This window comes from Hyla sarda, chromosome 2 (assembly GCF_029499605.1).
Source record: "Hyla sarda isolate aHylSar1 chromosome 2, aHylSar1.hap1, whole genome shotgun sequence".
Taxonomy (NCBI): Eukaryota; Metazoa; Chordata; class Amphibia; order Anura; family Hylidae; genus Hyla; species Hyla sarda.
The window spans coordinates 426768318-426789164 of record NC_079190.1 but is presented as its reverse complement, the minus strand read 5'-3'; the positions used below and the strand labels follow the sequence as shown (position 1 = coordinate 426789164).

Below are 20847 nucleotides of genomic sequence, written 5' to 3'. Positions count from 1 at the left end.
AATGTTGTGAGTATGGATTATGTGGAGGAGGGTGGTGAAGGTGCACAGATTAGTGGTGGGGATGTAGGTCCAGTTGCACCCCCAGTTGTTGCCGCTGGGGGGAGGGGGGCACCTTCTTAGTCTTCTGGCTCTGGAGAGAGAAATTTGCAGCAGCGTCTCCTAGGGGCCTTAAGGAGAGGGGAGAGATCAATCAATGTAGAGGGTAGGGAGGTTGATCTATCCTTTTGGATAGAGAGACATGGTCTTTCAGCCTTCCGAGAGGAAAGAGGGGGGGATACTGTGTGGTCCCTCCCGACAGCCGGGCCAGGTGGTCTCCGGAGGAATGTGGTCTGGCTGATGTGGAGAGGCAGTGATACATGTCCTCCAAGATCTAAATTTGAGCTTCTGCTGAAGTTGGGCTTTAAGGCATCCGACATCTACACCTTGATACATCCTTATGGTACCCCTCAGTTCAATATCAGCTTTGTTTGGCCAGAGGGGCTTGAGCTCTTCTGGTCGAATTATGAGCTGGTAAAGAACGAGCCTGGCTGGCGAGACTTTGCCATTCAGGTGGTGTCTTGCCAAAACAATGTCAAGAAAGTGACCGTTTTAACCTGTAACGAATCACTCTCTTGTATTGACATCATGATGTGGCTAGGTCGGTATGAAGAGATGGTGGAGGTCCCAAAAAAGAACAGGGATGAATATGGCATCTGGTCAGGGGCCTGGATGTTTATGGTCAATGCTACAGCCCATACCACCATTCAAAGCCCCATACACATTTTTTATAAACAGATGAATTTTCCAGCACATCCACTCCTTCATTCATTCCAACATTGGCCTTCTCAATTATATAGGCTGGACCAGTGCGTTCTGGTGCCGATATTGTACCATCAGCATCACTGGGTACTAGAGCTGGAGCCATCGCCACAGAACAGGCCACCGGTCCCTTATACAAGGACCGTGAAGCCTGCCTTGCCTGTTTATTAGCGGCCCCAGCCCTATTTTTACTGGTACCCTCCACCTCATCAGTACTGGAGTTTTCTGCTCCTGGGCGCCGCTGATCCAGATAAGCGGCGCCAATACAAAATAAAGGTTTAAGTCCAGTCTTTCTGGGAGGCGAAGACATCTTAGCTCTGGCAGCTCTTTTACGATGACACCGCAGTGCAGTGCCAACACTCAGAGCCACCGGAGCCTGTCCCTAAAACCAGTCTTACTGCTGAGGCCCTTGGGGATAGTGAACTGGATGAGGAGATTGGGAGGATCCACAAAGAGGGGGATGCTGTCTGCTCGCTGTCCTTCCATGGTAAGAGCACGGATGAGGACAGTGGGAGATGGGCAGAAAAAAAAATGGTGTACTCGGAGGAATAAGAAAAAGGGAGATTTAAGATCTTCAATGCCAAAGGAAGGTGCAACTGACCCCCCTCTGATTGGTCTCTCCAACAGGTTCCGAGCCCTCCGCGACATTTCCTCTTCCGAGGAGGAGGTTGGGGGTGAGGTTCTGTATGTTGCGGTGGTGCCCACAGGAGACGCGGACTCCTCTTTCGCTGGGGAACCTATGTCTTTGGGGGGCTGACCCAGAGTCAGGGGACGATAATGTAAATAAAGGGAAAATGGACACATCCATCTCACTAAAAAGGGGTAATCCATCATCTTATGAGGAGGGTGGCGGGTTGGATGGGAAGGATGGTGGGAAAAAGAAAGCTGTCTAACTCAATCACCCTTGATGGTGGAACCCTCTCCGTTGACTCTGGCATCCATTAACGTTGCCAGCATTAAGTCAGATACGGCTCGATTTGCGGCCTATTATTTTTTTGCCCATATTAATGCTGATATTTTATTTTTGCAGGAGACCAGGCTTACAGACATATCATCAATATATAAGGCTAAAAGAGAGTGGAGGAATGGGCCCTCCTACTGGTCTCTTGCGGCAGAGCCGTATAGCGGAGTGGCAGTCCTTTTTACCGCAGCAGTATAATGCCGATGGGTTATCGAGTTAGAAATGGGGAGGTACCTGATCTTAGATGTCCTCATGAAGGGACAAGAACTTCTCCTTATTAACATCTACGGCCCACAGTCTAAGTGGGACCGGAAGTGTCTCTTTATGAGGATCAAGCCCTATCTTTTTACAAGTCGGCAGGTGGTCTTTGGAGGGGACTTTAATGCTGTCACGAGGCCCCAAGACAGGGGAAGTTCCAGAGACAAGCTGACTTATGATAACGTTGCCCTTAATAGCGTAGCGAGTGAGGCTCGCCTGGTGGATGTCCACATCCGGCACATCCACATCCGGCGGGATTCACCTATCATAGGGGTAGTTGTAGGTCCAGAATACACAGGTTTTATTTAAAGGAGGAAGCCATCTCTTCAGCAGTGTCTGTTGTTGAGGTGGAATTCTCCGATCACTGTTTAATTTTGTTTTCTCTGAATGTTACAGAGACCCCCCCGGATGGGCAGAGGCTATTGGAAGCTCAATTCGTCTCTCTTGGAAGAAGCGGATATAAGACAGTCCTTTGAGGATTTTCTTCAGAGCCAGGTACTATTGCTGGGCCTTTGAAGCAGTAAGTCAGAGTGGTGGGAGATCTTAAAAAAAAAAGGGTTGCGAGATTCTTCCCCCAGCTCTCAGGCCTCAAAGGCCTAAACAGGTATCGTTTGAATAGTAAAGTAGTCTCAGGACTGATTGATAGTAGGGGATCCCTGAAAAGGTCCAGATCAGGGATCCTGCAGGTTGTCAGATCCTTCTACTCGCACCTCTTGGGAAGGAAGGATCTAGATCGAGATAAGGTATCAGCTTTCTTGGCTGAAACCATCCCTGAACCAGGAGTAGACCCCTCTCTTGACATTTTGACAGAGATGATCCGGGAAGAGAAAGTCAGGATGTCTATTGATGGGCTTGCCCTCAAGAAGTCACCCAGTCCAGATGGCTTAACATCTGAGTTCTATAAGACCTTTAAGGACACTTTGGTTCCCCTGTTGACCACGGTATTTAATGAGTGTCTATTCTCGGGCACTCTGCCGAAGTCAATGAGGAGGTCAGCGCTGATCATCCTGTCAAAGGGTAAAGACCTGTCCCACATTGAAAATTGGCGTCCCATAGCAGCGCTTCTCAATGCAGACCGAAAGATTCTGGCAAAAGTGCTGTTCAACCCGCTGGTGGAGTTTGCACCCCGGCTCTTTACGGGGGCTCAGCATTGCTCTCTTCCGGGCCGCAGTACATTTAGTGCTGTGCTCAGTGTCCGAGAGGTTGTGGAGCAGAGTTGGGCTGGCCACTGGAAGGGGTACTTGCTGTCCTTGGATCAGGCAAAAGCATTTGATCGGGTTAACCATGAGTACCTCTGGTCTCTTCTTCTGAGATATGGCCTGTCGGGGGGGGGGGGGGGGAGTTGTTTATTGGCTTGTATGTGGGGGCAGAGAGTTTCCCACTTGTGAATGGTTGGATTGGCCGCTCTTTTGAGGTTGGGTCTGGCGTCCATCAGGGTTGTCCTTTGAGCCCTTTGCTGTACGTGTTTGCAATTGATCCTTTCCTTCGGAGGATTGATTGTGGACCGTTGGCGGGAGTGAGAATGGATTCAGCTCTGAGGGCAGTGGCATATGCTGATGATGTCACTGTGTTTGTCTCCTCACAAGAGGAGGGCCGATGGGTGATTTCAGAGGTGGTCAGGTACTCGGAGGCATCCGGGTCCAAGATCAACCGGGATAAGTGCGAGAGTCTCTGGCTGGGAGGGGGAGATCCTGATTTTGATCTCCCGGACGCCCTTCCAGAGCCCCAGGAATCTGCAAAAGTCCTCAGCATCGAATTCGGCCAAGGGGAATACCCCAAACAAAACTGGGACAGAAGGCTTAAGATCGCCACTCAGAAGGTGGATCAGTGGAAGGGTTGGTCTTTGACCCTCAGGGATAGGGTTAACCTGATCAACATTCCTGCTCCCTTTGTTGATATATCTGGGCAGTGTATGCATGTTGCCAGAACCTCTCTGGACCCGGGTCTACAGTGTGTTCTTCCCAATGTTATGGGGGAAACTGAACCTAGTGAAGAGGGAGGTTATTTACCGTACGAGGAGACTAGGGGGGTTGTGTATGGTCAACCCCATGGTATTCCTAGTGAATACCTTTCTTAAGACCAATATTGCAAATTGGAAAGAGAGGGCTCCTCCGTGGGTATCCTCCTGTAGGGGATGGTTTTGGCCTTTCTTTCAGGAATGAGAGACAGGAAGGCAAGTGAAGGATCTTCGTACACCACATGGGTATCTCCTGGCTTATGCTACCCCGGTTCTGTAGGTTATTCGTCGGTGGGGTCTGGGGATGTGGGAGATTAGGACTCTGTCGAGGAAATTCCTTTACAAGAGGGTTCTGTCTTCTCATTTCCAGAGGCCATTGGCGCTCAAGGATTGCCCAAGTCGGGATCTGGAGGTTGGTTTAGAGCTTTTGAATTCTATCAGGATCCCCTTGAAGTTTTGGGACTTGACTTGGCGCTGCTTCCATGGGAAACTGTGTGTGAGGGACGATCTGAAGTGCAGGAGCTCTGAGGACCGGGGATGTCCCCGCGAAGAGTGTGGAGGCATGCTGGAAAGCATGGTGCATTTTCTGCTTCATTGTCCCTTTTAACACAGAGGTTTACAACAGGGTGGGAGCTTCCATTGGTTGGCCTAGGCTTGCCAGTCTCTCCTATGCCGAATGGGCCTATGGGGCATTCAGAAACCTTGGAGGCTGGGACCGGTGCACTTTATTCCTAGTTAGCTCCTTGGTCAGGTACTACACGTGGAATGCACGGTGTTTAGTGTCGACGCAACGTAAAATCCTCCCTGTGGATGAGGTGATTAGGAACATACTCTGTGACCTCTGAAGGTGGGTTCTCTTGAGTCCAAGAGGCTGGGTGCTGGCAGGGCTTCTCGTCTGTGGAGGGGCTCTGCCTTTAAAGTGCCTTAGCCTGTTGTCTCCCCCTAGTGGTGGGCTGATGCTGGCACATTAGTCTTTTTGTTTTGTGCTGAAGATATATGGTAATATAGGGCTTACAGGCACTGTACTTGGGCTTTAGGGGTTTGTGTGGCTGAAAAGCCTCTTTGTTGTTTGGTTTTTTAGTGTTATATGTATTTGTATGGTATTTTTGTTGTATACTTATGTACTGTATATATGGTTAGTCTGTGTATATTTTATGTACTGTATATATTGTATATATTGTGTGATGCCACCTGGGGGTCTGGGTTTAGTTTAGGTTGGGTGGTGGGTTAAAAGGGGGGAGGGGGTTTCTAGGGGACTTATATATAATATATATATATATATATATATATATATATATATATATATATATATATATATTATTGCTATTGTTGTTGTTATTAATTTTGGTATTGGGTTTTGCTTAATTATTTGGCTTTTGGTATTGCAACTGGGCCAGGGAATTCACATTTAATAGTAGTGTATATAGTTTATTAGTATGTTATGGATATTATAGGTAAATGTCTTGTAAATATTGTATATATTTGTTTGTGTGGAGGAATGAGTGTGGGGTGGACCGGTGTTGTATTTTATGCTACGGTGTTGGTTTTATGATTCATTATATTGATATGTTCTGTCAGATATGGTATGTTTATGTTTTGTACTTATTTATTGTTATAAGCCACTAGAGAAGGAGAGAGCACACCATATAGCTTAAGCATGCGAATGTACGATACCGCTGGTAAGCACTGGCAGCCTCCGGACCCCATATATAACAACGCAGCACCTGCGGGGTGCACACACTAGATAAAGTATCAAACAATACAATGGAAAAGGGTAGCGTGCACTCACCGCGGGTAAACAGCTGCAGGCCCGAGGTCAGGGATCACCACGGCATGGACGAGGACGGTAAGGGGCGCTCAGAGGCTACACCGGCAGTTTCGGACGTAGGAACAGCCTTTTTCCGGCCTCAAAGAGGAAAAACGTTCCTATGTACACAGTGATCTCACCAGCAGAATAGTGAGTACAGCTCTGGGGTATAATACAGGATATAACTCAGGATCAGTACAGGATAAGTAATGTAATGTATGTACACAGTGACCTCACCAGCAGAATAGTGAGTACAGCTCTGGGGTATAATACAGGATATAACTCAGGATCAGTACAGGATAAGTAATGTAATGTATGTACACAGTGACCTCACCAGCAGAATAGTGAGTACAGCTCTGGGGTATAATACAAGATATAGCTCAGGATCAGTACAGGATAAGTAATGTAATGTATGTACACAGTGACCTCACCAGCAGAATACTGAGTACAGCTCTGGAGTATAATACAGTATATAATTTAGGATCAGTACAGGATAAGTAATGTCATGTATGTACACAGCGACCCCACCAGCAGAATAGTGAGTACAGCTCTGGGGTATAATACAGGCTATAACTCAGGATCAGTATAGGATAAGTAATGTATGTACACAGTGAGCACGCCAGCCTCCAGATGTTGCAAAACTACAACTCCCAGCATGCCTAAACAGTCATTCACAGGCTTTGGCTGTCCAGGCATGCTGGGAGTTGTAGTTTTGCAACACCCTGGTTGGGAAACACTGATGTAGACAGTGACCCCACCAGCAGAATAGTGAGTGCAGCTCTGGAGCTCACATGTATATACTGTATATTAGTGTCTTCCAACCAGGGTGCCCCTAGCATGCTGGGTGTTGTAGTTCTGCAACAGCTGGAGGCACCCTTGTTAGAAAACTACATTGCAACAACACATTGCAGGAAGAACTCACCACACTACACTCCTGGCTGCTCCAGGAACTTTAGCTCCGCCCCCAAGTCACATGATTGTGACATCACCATAGGTCCTCAAAGACATTACCCCCTCCAGCATTCAGAAGGTACAAAGCAGGTCCTGATCGGACAGTCACTGCCATTATGTTCTGTGTGGAGATCCCTGTTTTTAAGTGACTGCCGACCAGGACCTGCTCTGGGCCCCTTTCTTTCCTGGCCGTGCGGGGCCCGGAGCCTGAGCTCCAAAAGCTCCAATTATAATCTGGCTCTGGGCAAATAAAGAGTACTATGGTATATAGAAATCAGGACAGAGCCTCCCTCCTTTCATTCCAGCACACCCTGTATACATAACAGTCAGCTCTATGGTAAATAGGCCCTTAAAGTAGAATAGAAAGATGTGTTTAATGCAGACATAAAACATTATGCCCTTTAGAGAGTACTACTACGACTAGTTATTAAATGGTTAATAATCTTTCAGCAAACTGTGCTTAAATGAATGCAAAGCAATAAACTTTGTAATATACTCTCATAATAAAAAAATAAAAGCTTGTAGCTTCCAGTACTCAGATACCCCAAGACTTATAGTAAAGCAGAATATAATGACCAGGAGGCTGGTGTCTGAAAACAAAGAAGCATAAATCAGTATTGGAAGGTAACAAGAATGAGATTTACAATTCACCCTTTGATGACTGGAACTGGAGATGACAGATGAAATAATAAGATAAAAGAATAATAGTGACAGAAGCCAGGTCTTAAAATAGAGAGAAACACCAAACTACCACTAAATAATTCACTGCTCCTGAAACACTTTATGGAAGGAAACCCAATCATGAAGCCGTTTTGGAATTGGCTAAAATGTGCAGGACTAATGAATAATTACTGGTAAGGTTTACATACAGTTATTGTCATACCAGATACTGCCACTTACACATCATATTTGATCCAAATCTAACATTTTATAACTCATACGTTTGATTTCTCTTTCTTTATCTACTTTTAGGACTGATGTAGGTTTAGGTCAAATTGATGCAAAATTATCAACTATTCTGAAGGGTTTACACATGTTCAAGCACTACTGTATACACTGTAGCCATGAACAGTGCTTCATAGACACATAAAAAAAAATATTGATCATTTGAAGCTGTTTAGCATTTCTGAAATATCCTTTTTTATGTTTTTATTTTAGCAGACATTGATCACCCAGACTTTTAGCCAGACTAACCCAACAGCCATCACTCCAGATGAATATTTTGACCCTAATTTTGAATTGGGACAACGGGATATGGGGCGACCCATGGAACTTACTACCAAAACTCAGAAGTAAGTAGAGCCTTATGTATTCAGTAACCATTTCTAAAATTATGATTGAGGAAGTACAGCAATTTTTTATTTTTTTTTTACAAAAACATGTCTGTATTTCCATAATACTAATAACTAGAATTTTAAGGGTTGGTCATAGACATGAATGGAGATTTAATACACATGTATTTCCCATAATACATAGATTTGGCCATACATACAGTATCTCTCTCAAATGCAGTTCCCACCCAACTGATTAACAGGGGAAATGTTGGTGAATCTGGTAAAGGCGTAAAACAACATCAATGCTAAGGGCTCTTTCACATGTCCGTCTGCGTCCGTTAATAAATGCCTGTTCTGCAATCCGTTTGATAATTTTTAAACGGGTTGCAAACGACTGTAAAATAATCCCATTAATGTCAATGGGATATTTTTTTACAATCCTTTATCACCCGTTTGCACATGTTTGCTTCCTGTTCCGTTTTTTTTTTTTTTTGACGGGAGATAAGACGGTGCATGCAGTATTTTTTCTCCCGTCAAAAATATTGGAATAGAAACGGATATTATAAATTTTACATTGAAGTCTATGGCAAACCAATGAACCTTTAATGTCACCCGTTTGCCCCAGTTTATAATATCCATTTCTGAACTGTTATTACTTCTGAGCATGCTCAGAAGAGGTGACATTGACAAGTTGATCGAAATGATTCTGACTGCCAATCAATATATATTAATACTTATATATTTATATGCCATTTCTAATGCTGAAAAAATATATTTGTTACCTACTCTTAACCCATATATCAGCTTACTATTTGCTTGCAACTAAGAAAGAGACCTTGGAATGACACCAGGAGGCCCAAGATGAGACGTCAGAAGACAAAACATTTGAAGAAGATACAGATTGTATAGAAGGGCAAAGATCTGGGTTTTTCCAGTTTCAGAGTGAAAGAGCCGCATAAGTGAACTTTGGCCAAGAAAGAAATAAATGCTTAAATATGCCAATATATACCAAGACAAAGCTCAACTAACCAATCAAAATGTAACATGATGATTTTGACGTCATAACTAACCTCCCCTTTTTTGTCAAATGTAAAAACAATGTACTTCCGTTTAATAAGCAGAACTCCTTGGGGGCAGCTCTTTAGCCAGTATGCTGAGAAGGAGATATTATACCAGCATTCTGTCTGGTGTGTATTCCTTGTGCAGGCACTCAGCGGTATACAACAGCAGTAACTCACATTTTAAGGCCTCATCCGCACCCATCAGACTCCTGCAGTGCTGAGGGACTACTACTACTCCCATTATGGAACAGACTCATTTCCATGATGGGAGTAGTAGTTCCCCCAGCTGCAGGAGTCTGCCGGCAGCTGGGGAGGCTACATTAGTGTTTGGACTACTACCCCATCATGGAACAGAGTCTGTTCCATGTTGGGGGTAGTAGTACAAGGGATAAGGGATCGATCGCAACTGGTCTCACTTCTGGGACCCGATGCAATCAGCAGTTATAAAGCAGGGGAGCAGGTTGCATGCTGCGCTCCCCTGCAATGTTTCATTTTGAAATCCCATGACGGGAGCCCTGAATGGCCATCACCGAGGAGCCATTCAGGGCTCCCGGCGGGGTTTGTAAACTACTACTTTGACCCCAAAACGTATGCCCCCTATGCATATTTATAATAATTCATTGGCCCCAGTGTGTTAATAATCATTAATTGGCCCCAGTGTGCTTATCCCTATCTTCCCCCCACCCCCGTGGCATTATTTCCCCTCCCGCTGCCTGCTTCTCACCTTCTTGGAGCAAGGCAGCAGTGGGGTCATGTTGGGAACCGGTGGCGGTGAATGAAGCTGATATGTCCCGCATGTAGCATGTAGGCTACATTTATTCATTCACCGCCGCCGCCGCCCAACATGTGCCTGCTGCTGCCCTGCTCCTTGCGCAATCAACGCACCATCAGGACATGTCTATTCTCTTCTGCTTATCTCCACCTGGTACGGAAATGAGAAGCAGAGAATAGACATGTCCCGGCGGTGCTGATTGCGCTAGGAGCAGGCAGCAGCGGGGACATGTCGGGCAGTGGCTGCTGCCCTGCTCCAAGAAGATGAGGAGCAGGCAGCGGGAGAGGAAATAAGGATACTGGGGGGCATACATTTTGGGGTCAAAGCAGTTTAAAAACCCTGCTGGGAGCCCTGAATGGCTCCTCGGTGTCGGCCATTCACGGCTCCCGGCGGGGATTTCAAAATTAAAGTTTACTCAGTAGCATATACATTACAGGGGAGCGCAGCATGCCACCCGCACCCCTGCTTTATAACTGCTGATCGCATCGGGTCTCAGAAGTGAAACCCAGTGCGATCAATCCCTTATCCCCTGTACTACTACCTCCAACATGGAACAGACTCTGTGCCATGATGGGGGTAGTAGTACAAACACTAATGTAGCCTCCCCAGCCACCTGTAGATTCGCGCAGCCAGGGAACAAATACTCCCATCAAAGAAAGGAGTCAATTCCATGATGGGAGTAGTAGTAGCCCCAGCTGCAGGAGTCTGCAGACGGCTGATACTAACAGATGAAAAACTGATGCAAACGCATGCCACTAAATGGCATCCCTTTGCATCAGTTTGCATCCGTTATTAGAATGGTCCGTTTAGGAGACAATAACGGAGACAATATGAACGGGGGACAACAGCTGTGTGTATGTAGCCTTAGTTGAAAAGTGGCCAAAAATATTAAAGGCTCACACGTGGTGCAATTCTGAAGCCTCACCCACAGAAGTACTGCAGGGAGCTTCATAAATATTCCATTAAAACCAAATTCCATACTCTTTGGCTCGAGTTCCTTACGTCACAGTGCGCTCAGTCTATCACTGGCCGAGGCAGGATATCGCTGCGGCCGGCAATACGCTGCCCGCAGTGTGACGTTTCAAGCCTAAGAAGCACGTAGCCGAGCAGCGCCAGAGGAACGGGATGCCGATATCGGGATGCCGAATGTAGCAAGGTGATTTAAAATTTTTTTTTTCGTTTTTGCAGCCCGGGCACAGGGGAACTTAAAAGTTTTGTGCCGCATTTCTCCTTTAACATTTATCAACCTAGAACAAAGTGATGTACCTAGAGTACGGGAAGGTTTCAGGAAAGGGATTGAGGGTTCCTCTTATTTTTTATCATGAATATTTACTTGTTTGTCTTCTATTTTTCACATTCAGGTTTAAAGCCAAACTTTGGTTGTGTGAAGACCACCCGTTGTCTTTGTCAGAACAGGTGGCACCAATCATTGACCTCATGGCAATAAGCAACGCACTTTTTGCAAAACTTCGTGATTTTATTACACTCAGGCTACCCCCAGGATTTCCTGTCAAAATTGGTGAGTTATATATTTATATTCAGTTTAAAGGAACTGACGGTTTTACTGTTTCTTTTATAGCCAGATATGGGATTTACTTTCGTATTTGTATAATTGGTTAACAAAAGTATAGCAGTAGAGCAACATGTCTGTATATGTTTTCCCTATCTGAGCAGATTAGAACTGCAAACTACCTAAACATTGTTGGCGTGCAATGGTCTTATTTTATCTTTTCCCAGAAATTCCCATTTTTCACATTTTGAATGCACGCATCACTTTCGGAAACCTGAATGGATGTGATGAGCCAGTGTCATCCCTTCGTCAAAGTCCCAGCAGCGAAGCCCCCTCCCCAAGCAGCGACTCCTGCAGTGTTAGCAGCACCAGCTCTATAAGTATGATGCCACAGCAGGGGGAGGCGGGACAGAGGGACCACAACAGTATGTGTCAGACCTCAGCACTGGGGGCAGAGGAGGTCCTGGATAGGTGTGACTAGAGGGTGGTAACCATTAGCTATGTCTCATGTCACCCATGGATTCTAGATGGGGAGGCAGCATGATCCACCAACATTTCAGATGGCTCCTCCAGGCCTCCACCTTCACTGCTTTGCCTGAATATACATACAGAATTGGCTGCTTTTGTAACAGTGTTTTTGTGTTGTAAATGCAGTGGCAGTGAGGAATCTTAGATGGTTTGCTAACACCCGCTTAACTTCTTTGCTGTTTTCCTGACCTGTACACAATTCCCTTTTGTAATTTGCAGCCTCTGGACGTGGCTGTGAGATGGACCAGTCTTTGTTTGAAGCTCCTCGAGGTTACAGCATGGTGGGTAGTTATCGTGAGAGTATGCGCGAGGAAGAAGATGACCTACTTCAGTTTGCTATCCAGCAGAGTTTACTAGAAGCTGGTAGTGAATATGACCAGGTATTACAAGACTATGGACCCCTTCTTCATTCAGTATGTCTGTAGTATTACTTGCAGGTTTATTAGCTCACATACTTCATATAGATGTAGCAAAATAAAAAATACAGCAGTAGGAAAACACGAAAACTGAAAAAGAACTGAGGAAATCCTTGCAGCTTTGCAATGGGCAGCAGCCATGGTTTTTACTTATAGTCATAGAGTTAAAGGGGTATTCCCATCAGATTTTATGTCATAAATGTCAGATAGATGTGAGCTCCTCAGCTAGGACTTGCACCCCAATGAGCACCCCCTGGCTCCATCCAGCCATTAAAAAAGTTCTGGCTACCTACTGCCACAACTAGGCGGTGTTTAGGACCTCAGTGCCCACTGACTATGTCATCCATTGAACTCAGTAATACAGTCATGGCCGTAAATGTTGGCACTCTTGAAATTTTTCAAGAAAATTTAGTTTTTCTCACAGAAAATGTCAGTAACACATGTTTTGCTATACACACGTTTATTCCCTTTGTGCTTATTGGAACTAACCCAAAAAAGGGAGGAAAAAAGGGAAAAATTGGACATAATGTCACACCAAACTCCAAAAATGGGACAAAATTATTGGCACCCTTAACTTAATATTTGGTTGCACACCCTTTGGAAAAAAATGCTGAAATCAGTCGCTTTCCATAACCATCAATAAGCTTCTTACACCTCTCAGCCGGAATGTTGGACCACTCTTCCTTTACATACTGCTCCAGGTCTCTCTTATTGGAAGGGCACCTTTTCCCAACAGCAATTTTAAGATCTCTCCACAGGTGTTCAATGGTGGAGAGATGTGGACTCATTGCTGGCCACTTCAGAACACTCCAGCGCTTTGTTGCCATCCACTTCTGGGTGCTTTTTGAGGTATGTTTGGGGTCATTGTCCTGCTGGACGTCCCAAGATCTCGGACCCAAAACATCATTGAACCTCCACCATATTTCTCTGTAGGTACTGTGTTCTTTTCTTTGTAGGCCTCATTCTGTTTTTGGTAAACAGTAGAATGATGTGCTTTACCAAAAAGCTCTATCTTGGTCTCATCTGTCCTCAAGATGTTGTCCCAGAAGGATTTTGGCTTACTCAAATTCATTTTGGCAAAATGTAGTCTTGATTTTTTATGTCTCTGTGTCAGCAGTGGGGTCCTCCTAGGTCTCCTGCCATAGCGTTTCATTTAAATGTCGACGGATAGTTCGCGCTGATACTGATGCTCCTTGAGGCTGCAGGACAGCTTGAATATCTTTGGAACTTGTTTGGGGCTGCTTATCCACCATCCGGACTATCCTGCGTTGACACCTTTCAGCAATTTTTCTCTTCCAAACTTGCAAACTTCTTGAAAATGTTGCACACTGTGGACAAAGGCAAATCTAGATCTCTGGAGATCGACTTGTAACCTTGAGATTGTTGATATTTTTCCACAATTTTGGTTCTCAAGTACCCAGACAGTTCTCTTCTCCTCTTTCTGTTGCCCATGCTTAGTGTGGCACACAATGCAAAGACTAAGTGAACTTCTATCCTTTTTATCTGCTTTCAGGTATGATTTTTATATTGCCCACACCTGTTTCTTGCCCCAGGTGAGTTTAAAGGAGCATCACCTGCTTCAAACAATTCTATTTTTCCACAATTTTGAAAGGGTGCCAATAATTTTGTCCAGACCAATTTTGGAGTTTGGTGTGACATTATGCCCAATTTGCTTTTTTTCCTCCATTTTTTGGTTTAGTTCCAATACACACAAAGGGAATAAACATGTGTATAGCAAAACATGTGTTGCTGCAATCCTTTTCTGTGAAAAATACTTAATTTTCTTGAAAAATTTCAGGGGTGCCAACATTTACGGCCATGATTGTAGCTCTCTATGCAGTAAACTTCTCCATAGTGGTGGTTTGAGTCGTCTTACAGTTTATGGCTATGGCTGTACAGCTGAGATGTTTGCATCAGACCAGTCCTACAGTTCCACAGCTAAGTTACAATACAAGCTTTACCTAAATGAGAACAAAAGTGAATGTAAATTTAACCATCTCCTTTCACTAATTTTACAGGTGACAATTTGGGAAGCTCTTACGAACAGCAAACCAGGAACACACCCAACGTCAAATGAAGGTCGGAAAGGAGAAAGGTTTGTAAGGCATAGATACGGCATAAGCTCAGCCAAGTACTCAGCCAAGTATACATTTAAACATATATTAAACACTTGTCCTGAGATCTCTGGTAGTTGCCTCAGCAAAGACTTGTTCTTAAATTAGATGGTAAGATCCAAGAGAGCTAATTAAAAAAGTCCACCCCTTTATATAGTGGGGGCTGGACTAAAGCCCATTGGTCAAGCTGTGGGTCATAGGTTAAGCTAGTGCTCTCTGGGAGTACATGTTACAACAAATCATGTAACTGCATAACATAACATGTGACAGGCTTACTCACAGGTCCTTGAGACCTCCACAGGTCCTTGACACTATCTATACATCGGGATCCTGTCTATGCATTAAAGGAACATACACACATTTATTAAACCAACAGGGAGACAACAGGGGGAGACCCTGCAGGGGAGCCCCCAGGTCACTGAGGAACTCAACCTGACAGGGCCTACAGGTAGTATAGGACCATGTACCTGTACTGGCACATTACAGAAGTAATCCCTCAGAAAAGTAGAGAAAACTATCCTCACAGCAGGGATGGGTCTGGGTTCAGGAATGACTGAACTAGTGACTGGTATGTGGCCTATTTGTAGGAGGAATGCCTGACATTAGCAGTAGCTGGGCTCACTACTCCAATCTTCTGAGAAAATAACAGGGTGAGGGGACAATACATGTACACTTGGCAAAGGCCAAGCTATGATTTTACTAACTAGGTCAAGGTTAGTTCCACCTCTCTTCCCAAGGAGAGGAAGGTGGACTTAGCATTAATTGGACAGGAGTCTACCATGTGACTAAGTTCTTAAGTAAAGCTGCACTCTGTAGTCCTCAGTGTAGACTTGCGTTGCAAAACCAAAAAATACATTTAATGTAGAAAATACACTTTGCATGACCATACAAAACTTTATACGTCATTATACGTCAGTCACCCAACTACTTCCTGATGGGTAACAGCTGAAAATGCTCCATGACTTCCATGACTATTAATATAGCTGCTTTGAATCCCACTAGAAACCCACTTCCAAACTTCAGCTTCCTGAACACCTATTAGTATGTTATATGTGCATAAAGAGATATTGAATTTTAAGGGTATTTGAGCAAATGTAGTCTCACTTATAATTAGCAGGGTATACAGCTGCTAAATGTATCCCCCCTGTCCTGGAGTGGGCATTTAAGGTACACCATAATAAGGCATTTGTATTTGTTACCATGAAGGTCTTTATTTTTGAATTTGCATGTTTTGCAGAACTCCTCAGCACACACAGCGATGCAGCCCCCCACATACTGTCTCCAGCAACGCATTCAGCACGTATCAGGAGCAGCTGCGAATAGCCATGGAGCTCTCCGCCAAGGAACTGGAGGAGGAGGAGAAGCTGAAGCAGCAGGAAGAGGAAGAGCTGGAAAGAATTCTACAGCTCTCACTTACTGAAAAATAACAGGGCATCAACTCTACTAGGCAGGCACCCAGGATGTCTACTCAAACTGCTTAAGGGCTCACTTGGGAAGCCACAGATATAGACATATGTCTAAGAAAGATTCATTGTGAAGAGAGATGGGTGCAGGTGGAGCTTCCTGTTACACACAAAGCATTGCAACATGAGCCAGCGGACAGGGGTGACATACCACTGTAGCCTTTTGTTGACATTTTTCCTAGTCTTTCAAATGTAAGGAATGTCAAGTCAACTGAAGGAAGTCAATAGGACATGCAGACAATGAGCACAAGCTCAAGTGTGGATGCAGATCACCCATCCACGCTACCTTCGATAGGTCATCCTCTTTGCTGCTGGAGCAAAAATCGTAATTCTGATATGTTGGTGAATTGAAGGCTCTCCAACAGCAAACTGGTTAACATTCACAATATGGCACCTCCACATATCTCTAGTGACAGATACCCAGGTGATGGACTTTATTATAAATCTGGCCTCCATATAGGGCTGTAGTGGATGTGATGAAACTTTAATTCTATTTGGGTTGTGTGCGCATTATATGTTAATTCTTTAAATATCAGACTCAGTTCTATGTAAGTGGTGACAAATTATGACAAAAGTATATTAAATGTGTAGGAGTGTTGGAAAGAAAAGGCAACATAGAGGAGTTTACCTTCTCTTTCTTCTATCCCCACCAAGGATGCCATGTTGTTGGGTAATGTACTACAGGTTCCACTAGAGAATTACAAATTGGGTTTTCCTTTCATGCTAAATCTAAATTCAATGTTTGATGTAAATTAAAATGGTAATAAAGAAACTTTCCCACGGTTAACAGATTTTTTTTTTCTTATTCATAAAGCGACAATAAATGTGTTTTACTTACTAAACATGCCAAATAAATTACCTAGTCAGCCAATGATACCGCAATTTAGTGCTTTGCCATTCAGTTCTCATAACAAAAAATTGTATGACACTAAGACTATGTTCACATCTGATCAGTAGCTTACTTTCAAAGTTCACAAGATATGGCAATGTATACCGCAGTGTACGTGTTCGAGGTCCAATTAGTTCAATGAACCGAATGAAGTCAACTAGTAAATATCATTTGTTCCATAGCCAAGTTTGTTTTGTTGCAGAACTCAAAGTTGGCCGTACTTTTGAGTCTTGAAAAAAACTGTATATGCTTTTAGATGGAGCGCAGTGATGAACATTTTTTTCACCGCTACGCTCCCCATGCTTCACTTTTAAATTGATGTTAACATCTATAAAAGATTTAGGAAATGCCACTTAAAGGGGTACTCTGGTGCTATCCAAAGTATAGGGGATAAGATGCCTGATCGTGTAGGGGATAAGATGCCACCGCTTGGGACCCCTGTGATCTTGCACGCGGCACCCCGTTTGTAATCAGTCCCCGGAGCGTGTTCACTCCGGGTCTGATTACCGGCAACCACAGGGCCGATGGCATGTGACATCACGCCTCCGCCCTGTGTGACTTCACGCTCCGCCCCTCAATGCAAGCCTACGGGAGGGTGCGTGACTCCCGCGATCAGGCATCTTATCCCCTAAACTTTGGATAGGGGATAAGATGTCTAAGCACTGGAGTACCCCTTTAAAAAACATGTTTCCTATTTTACATGCATATACATAGTCACAACAAATTTATTTAAGGAGTACTCTGGGATATGAAAACTTATCCCCTATCCTTTTGAGATTGCGAGGGGTTTGACCACTGGGATCACCCTCTATCTCCCCTACAGGGCCCTAGCAGGAAGGGGCGTGTTCCACCACTGCACGAAGCAGCAGCTGACACGCCCCCTCAATACAACTCTATGGGAGAGCTGGGGTGCTCCATTCAGCAATCTCCGGCACTGCCATAGAGCTGCATTTAGTGAGCATGTTGGCCGCTGCTTCTGTGCGGCGGTTGATACGCGCTATTTGGCCGTAGAGCCCTATCATTCGGATAGGGGATACGTTTTCATATCTCGGAGTACTCCTTTAAAGGGGTACTCCACCCTCTACATGTTATCCCCTATCTGGGCCAGCGCTACGGCGTTATGGTCCTGGAAGCCTGGGGCTTTTGTGATCATGACATCATGCCATGCCCACCCCATTCATGTCTATGGGAGGGGGCGTGAATGCTAGTACACAGCCGTCACGCCTCCTCCCATAGACATGAATGGAGAGGGCGTAGCTGGATGTGTTTGCCAGTCATCCGACACTGCACAGAGTTTGTTCCGTGCACCGGATGACTGGGGTGCCGCGGCAGAGATCGCGGGGGTCCCCAGTGGCTGGTCCTTTGGATAGGGGATAACATGGCTAGCAGTGGAGTACCCCTTTAAAGGAGTTTATGCAACCATTCTGCATGTTATTTAAAAAAACAAAAAAAACACATGTACTTACAGGTACACCATGGTATACATTGGAATAATATTTCATCGGTAAGCTAAGGTACCGTATTCACCAAATATAATGTATGCAGCCTAAGTATTTGACCAGTGTGGATTAGGCTATTAAACCACTGTAAAACCAAAGACAATGGGGGAGATTTTTCAAAACCTGTCCAGAGGAAAAGTTGCTTAGTTGCCCTTAGCAATCAGATCGCTTCTTTCATTTTTGAAAAGGCCTCTAAATAATTAAAAAAGCGATCTGATTGGTTGCAATGGACAACTCAGCAACTTTTCCTCTGGACAGGTTTTGATAAAGTTTCCCCAATGGCTCTAGAATCAGGGAGCTTGGTGTTTCGTTAAAGGGGTACTCCGGCGCTAAGACATCTTATGCCCTATCCAAAGGATAGGGGATAAGATGCCTGATCGCGGGGGTCCTGCCGCTGGGGACCCCCGTGATCTTGCACGCAGAACCCCGTTACAATCAGTCCCGGACCCGCCCCCGTCACAGCCCCACCCCCCTGGGATATCACTCCGCCCCCTCAATGCAAGCCTATGGGAGGGGGTGTGACAGCTGTCACGCCCCCTCCCATAGGCTTGCATTGAGGGGGCGAACGTGCTCCGGGGACTGATTGTAACGGGGTGCTGCGTGTAAGATCACGCGGGTCCCCAGCAGCGGGACCCCCGTGATCAGGCATCTTAGCGCCAGAGTACCCCTTTAAAGTCAATTGGTAGCAAAATTAACTGCAGAAGATACACAGCAAGATACGCACATGTGAACATTCATTGAAACCGCTGATCATTGGGACCATGATTCTAAGTCACAGTTCACAAGAATGATGGTGTAAGACAAAAAGTCAGTACGCAAGAAGAATGGGAAATCTAAACACCAGTTACTGATAAGTAACCACAAGACACCAGACACAAAGCACATTTCAATAGGTTGTTGGTTTCATATTAATAAAAAAAAAAAAAAAAAGTGTATTTGAAAATCATGACCTTTAGGCTATGTTTACATAGGAGAATTTCGTGCGAACATTCCCTCGACAGTGGAGCATTGGCAGAAAATGCCGGCGCTAGGAGCAGGGGCGGACACAGACAGCATAGGGCCCCTGTGCAAAGAACGTGCCTGGGCCCCCCCATACATCAATTGTTCAGGTAGGAGATAAATATGAGATATGAGATAGATAGATATTAGATAGATAGATATGAGATAGATATTAGATAGATAGATAGGAGATAGATATGATATAGAAAGATATGAAATAGATAGATATTAGATAGATAAATAGATAGATATGAGATGGATATAGATAGATATGAGATGGATGGATAGTAGGGATGTCCCGATACCATTTTTTTAAGACCGAGTACGAGTACCGATACTTTAATTCTAGTACTCGCCGATACCAAGTATGAGTACTTTTATTTTAAAGGGAATCTGACAGCAGCGTGACGCGGTTTCTGGCGCTGTGTACCGTATGATATGTGGGTCATTGTTGTGCGCAATGGAGGCGGCTGCTCTAGTATGAGCCAAGTTTTCTCTCTTCTCCATTGGACAGAACAGGGAATCTGCATTGGGGTCGAGACCAATGTCTCCGGAGCGATTGCGCTGATCTTCTCATGGTGAGCAGCGGTAGAAACCGGGTCATCAACTGTAAGATTGCCTTTAATAGTAGGTAGTAACCCCTTGTAGGTAGTATAGATAGTTGCAGCCCCCCTGTAGACCGCAGCCCCCCCCCCCCCCCCCGGGTAGACATTGCCCAATTGTAAACAGCAGCAGCCCCCCCCTTGTAGACAGTGCCCCCTTGTAAACAGCAGCAGCTCCCCCTTGTAGACAGTGTCCCCTTGTAAACAGCAGCCCCCCTTTGTAGACAGTGCTCCCTTGTAAACACTTTGTAGACAGTGCTCCCTTGTAAACAGCAGGCCCCCCTTGTAGACAGTGCCCCCTTGTAAACAGCAGCAGCCCCCCCTTGTAAACAGCAGCCCCCCCTTGTGGACAGTGCCCCCTTGTAAACAGCATCATCCCCCCTTGTAGACAGTTCCCCCTTGTAAACAGCAGCAGCCCCCCCTTGTAAACAGCAGCAGCCCCCCTTGTAGACAGTGCCCCCTTGTAAACAGCAGCAGCCCCCCTTGAAGACAGTGCCTCCTTGTAAACAGCAGCAGCCCCGCTTGTAATCAGCAGCCCCCCCCCTTGTAGACAGTGCCCCCTTGTAAACAGCAGCCCCCCTTTGTAGAAAGTGCTCCCTTGTAAACAGCAGGCCCCCCCTTGTAGACAGTGCCCCCTTGTAAACAGCAGCATCCCCCCTTGTAGACAGTGCCCCCTTGTAAACAGCAGCCCCCCTTTGTAGACAGTGCTCCCTTGTAAACAGCAGGCCCCCCCTTGTAGACAGTGCCCCCTTGTAAACAGCAGCATCCCCCCTTGTAGACAGTGCCCCCTTGTAAACTGCAGCAGCCCCCCCTTGTAAACAGCAGCAGCCCCCCTTGTAGACAGTGCCCCCTTGTAAACAGCAGCAGCCCCCCTTGAAGACAGTGCCTCCTTGTAAACAGCAGCAGCCTCCCTTGTAATCAGCAGCCCCCCCTTGTAGACAGTGCCCCCTTGTAAACAGCAGCAGCCCCCCCTTGTAGATAGTGCCCC

General features: G+C 45.4%; 1 protein-coding gene across 6 annotated transcripts in view; it reads left to right on the top strand.

The window, feature by feature from the left end:
* ANKRD13B (ankyrin repeat domain 13B) overlaps positions 1-16657 on the top strand; it is a 204761-nt gene extending 188104 nt beyond the window's left edge. The window contains exons 10-16 of one of the 6 annotated variants that reach the window (XM_056559008.1): positions 2414-2512; positions 7891-8024; positions 11201-11358; positions 11577-11774; positions 12097-12257; positions 14312-14388; positions 15645-16657. In XM_056559008.1, the coding sequence (XP_056414983.1) occupies positions 2414-2512; positions 7891-8024; positions 11201-11358; positions 11577-11774; positions 12097-12257; positions 14312-14388; positions 15645-15834 (1017 nt within the window). In that variant the 3' untranslated portion in view covers positions 15835-16657. The remainder of the gene's footprint in view (positions 1-2413; positions 2513-7890; positions 8025-11200; positions 11359-11576; positions 11775-12096; positions 12258-14311; positions 14389-15644) is intronic. The other 5 variants (XM_056559009.1, XM_056559011.1, XM_056559010.1 and 2 more) reach the window with 5 other exon arrangements.
* The last annotated feature ends 4190 nt before the right edge of the window (positions 16658-20847 follow it).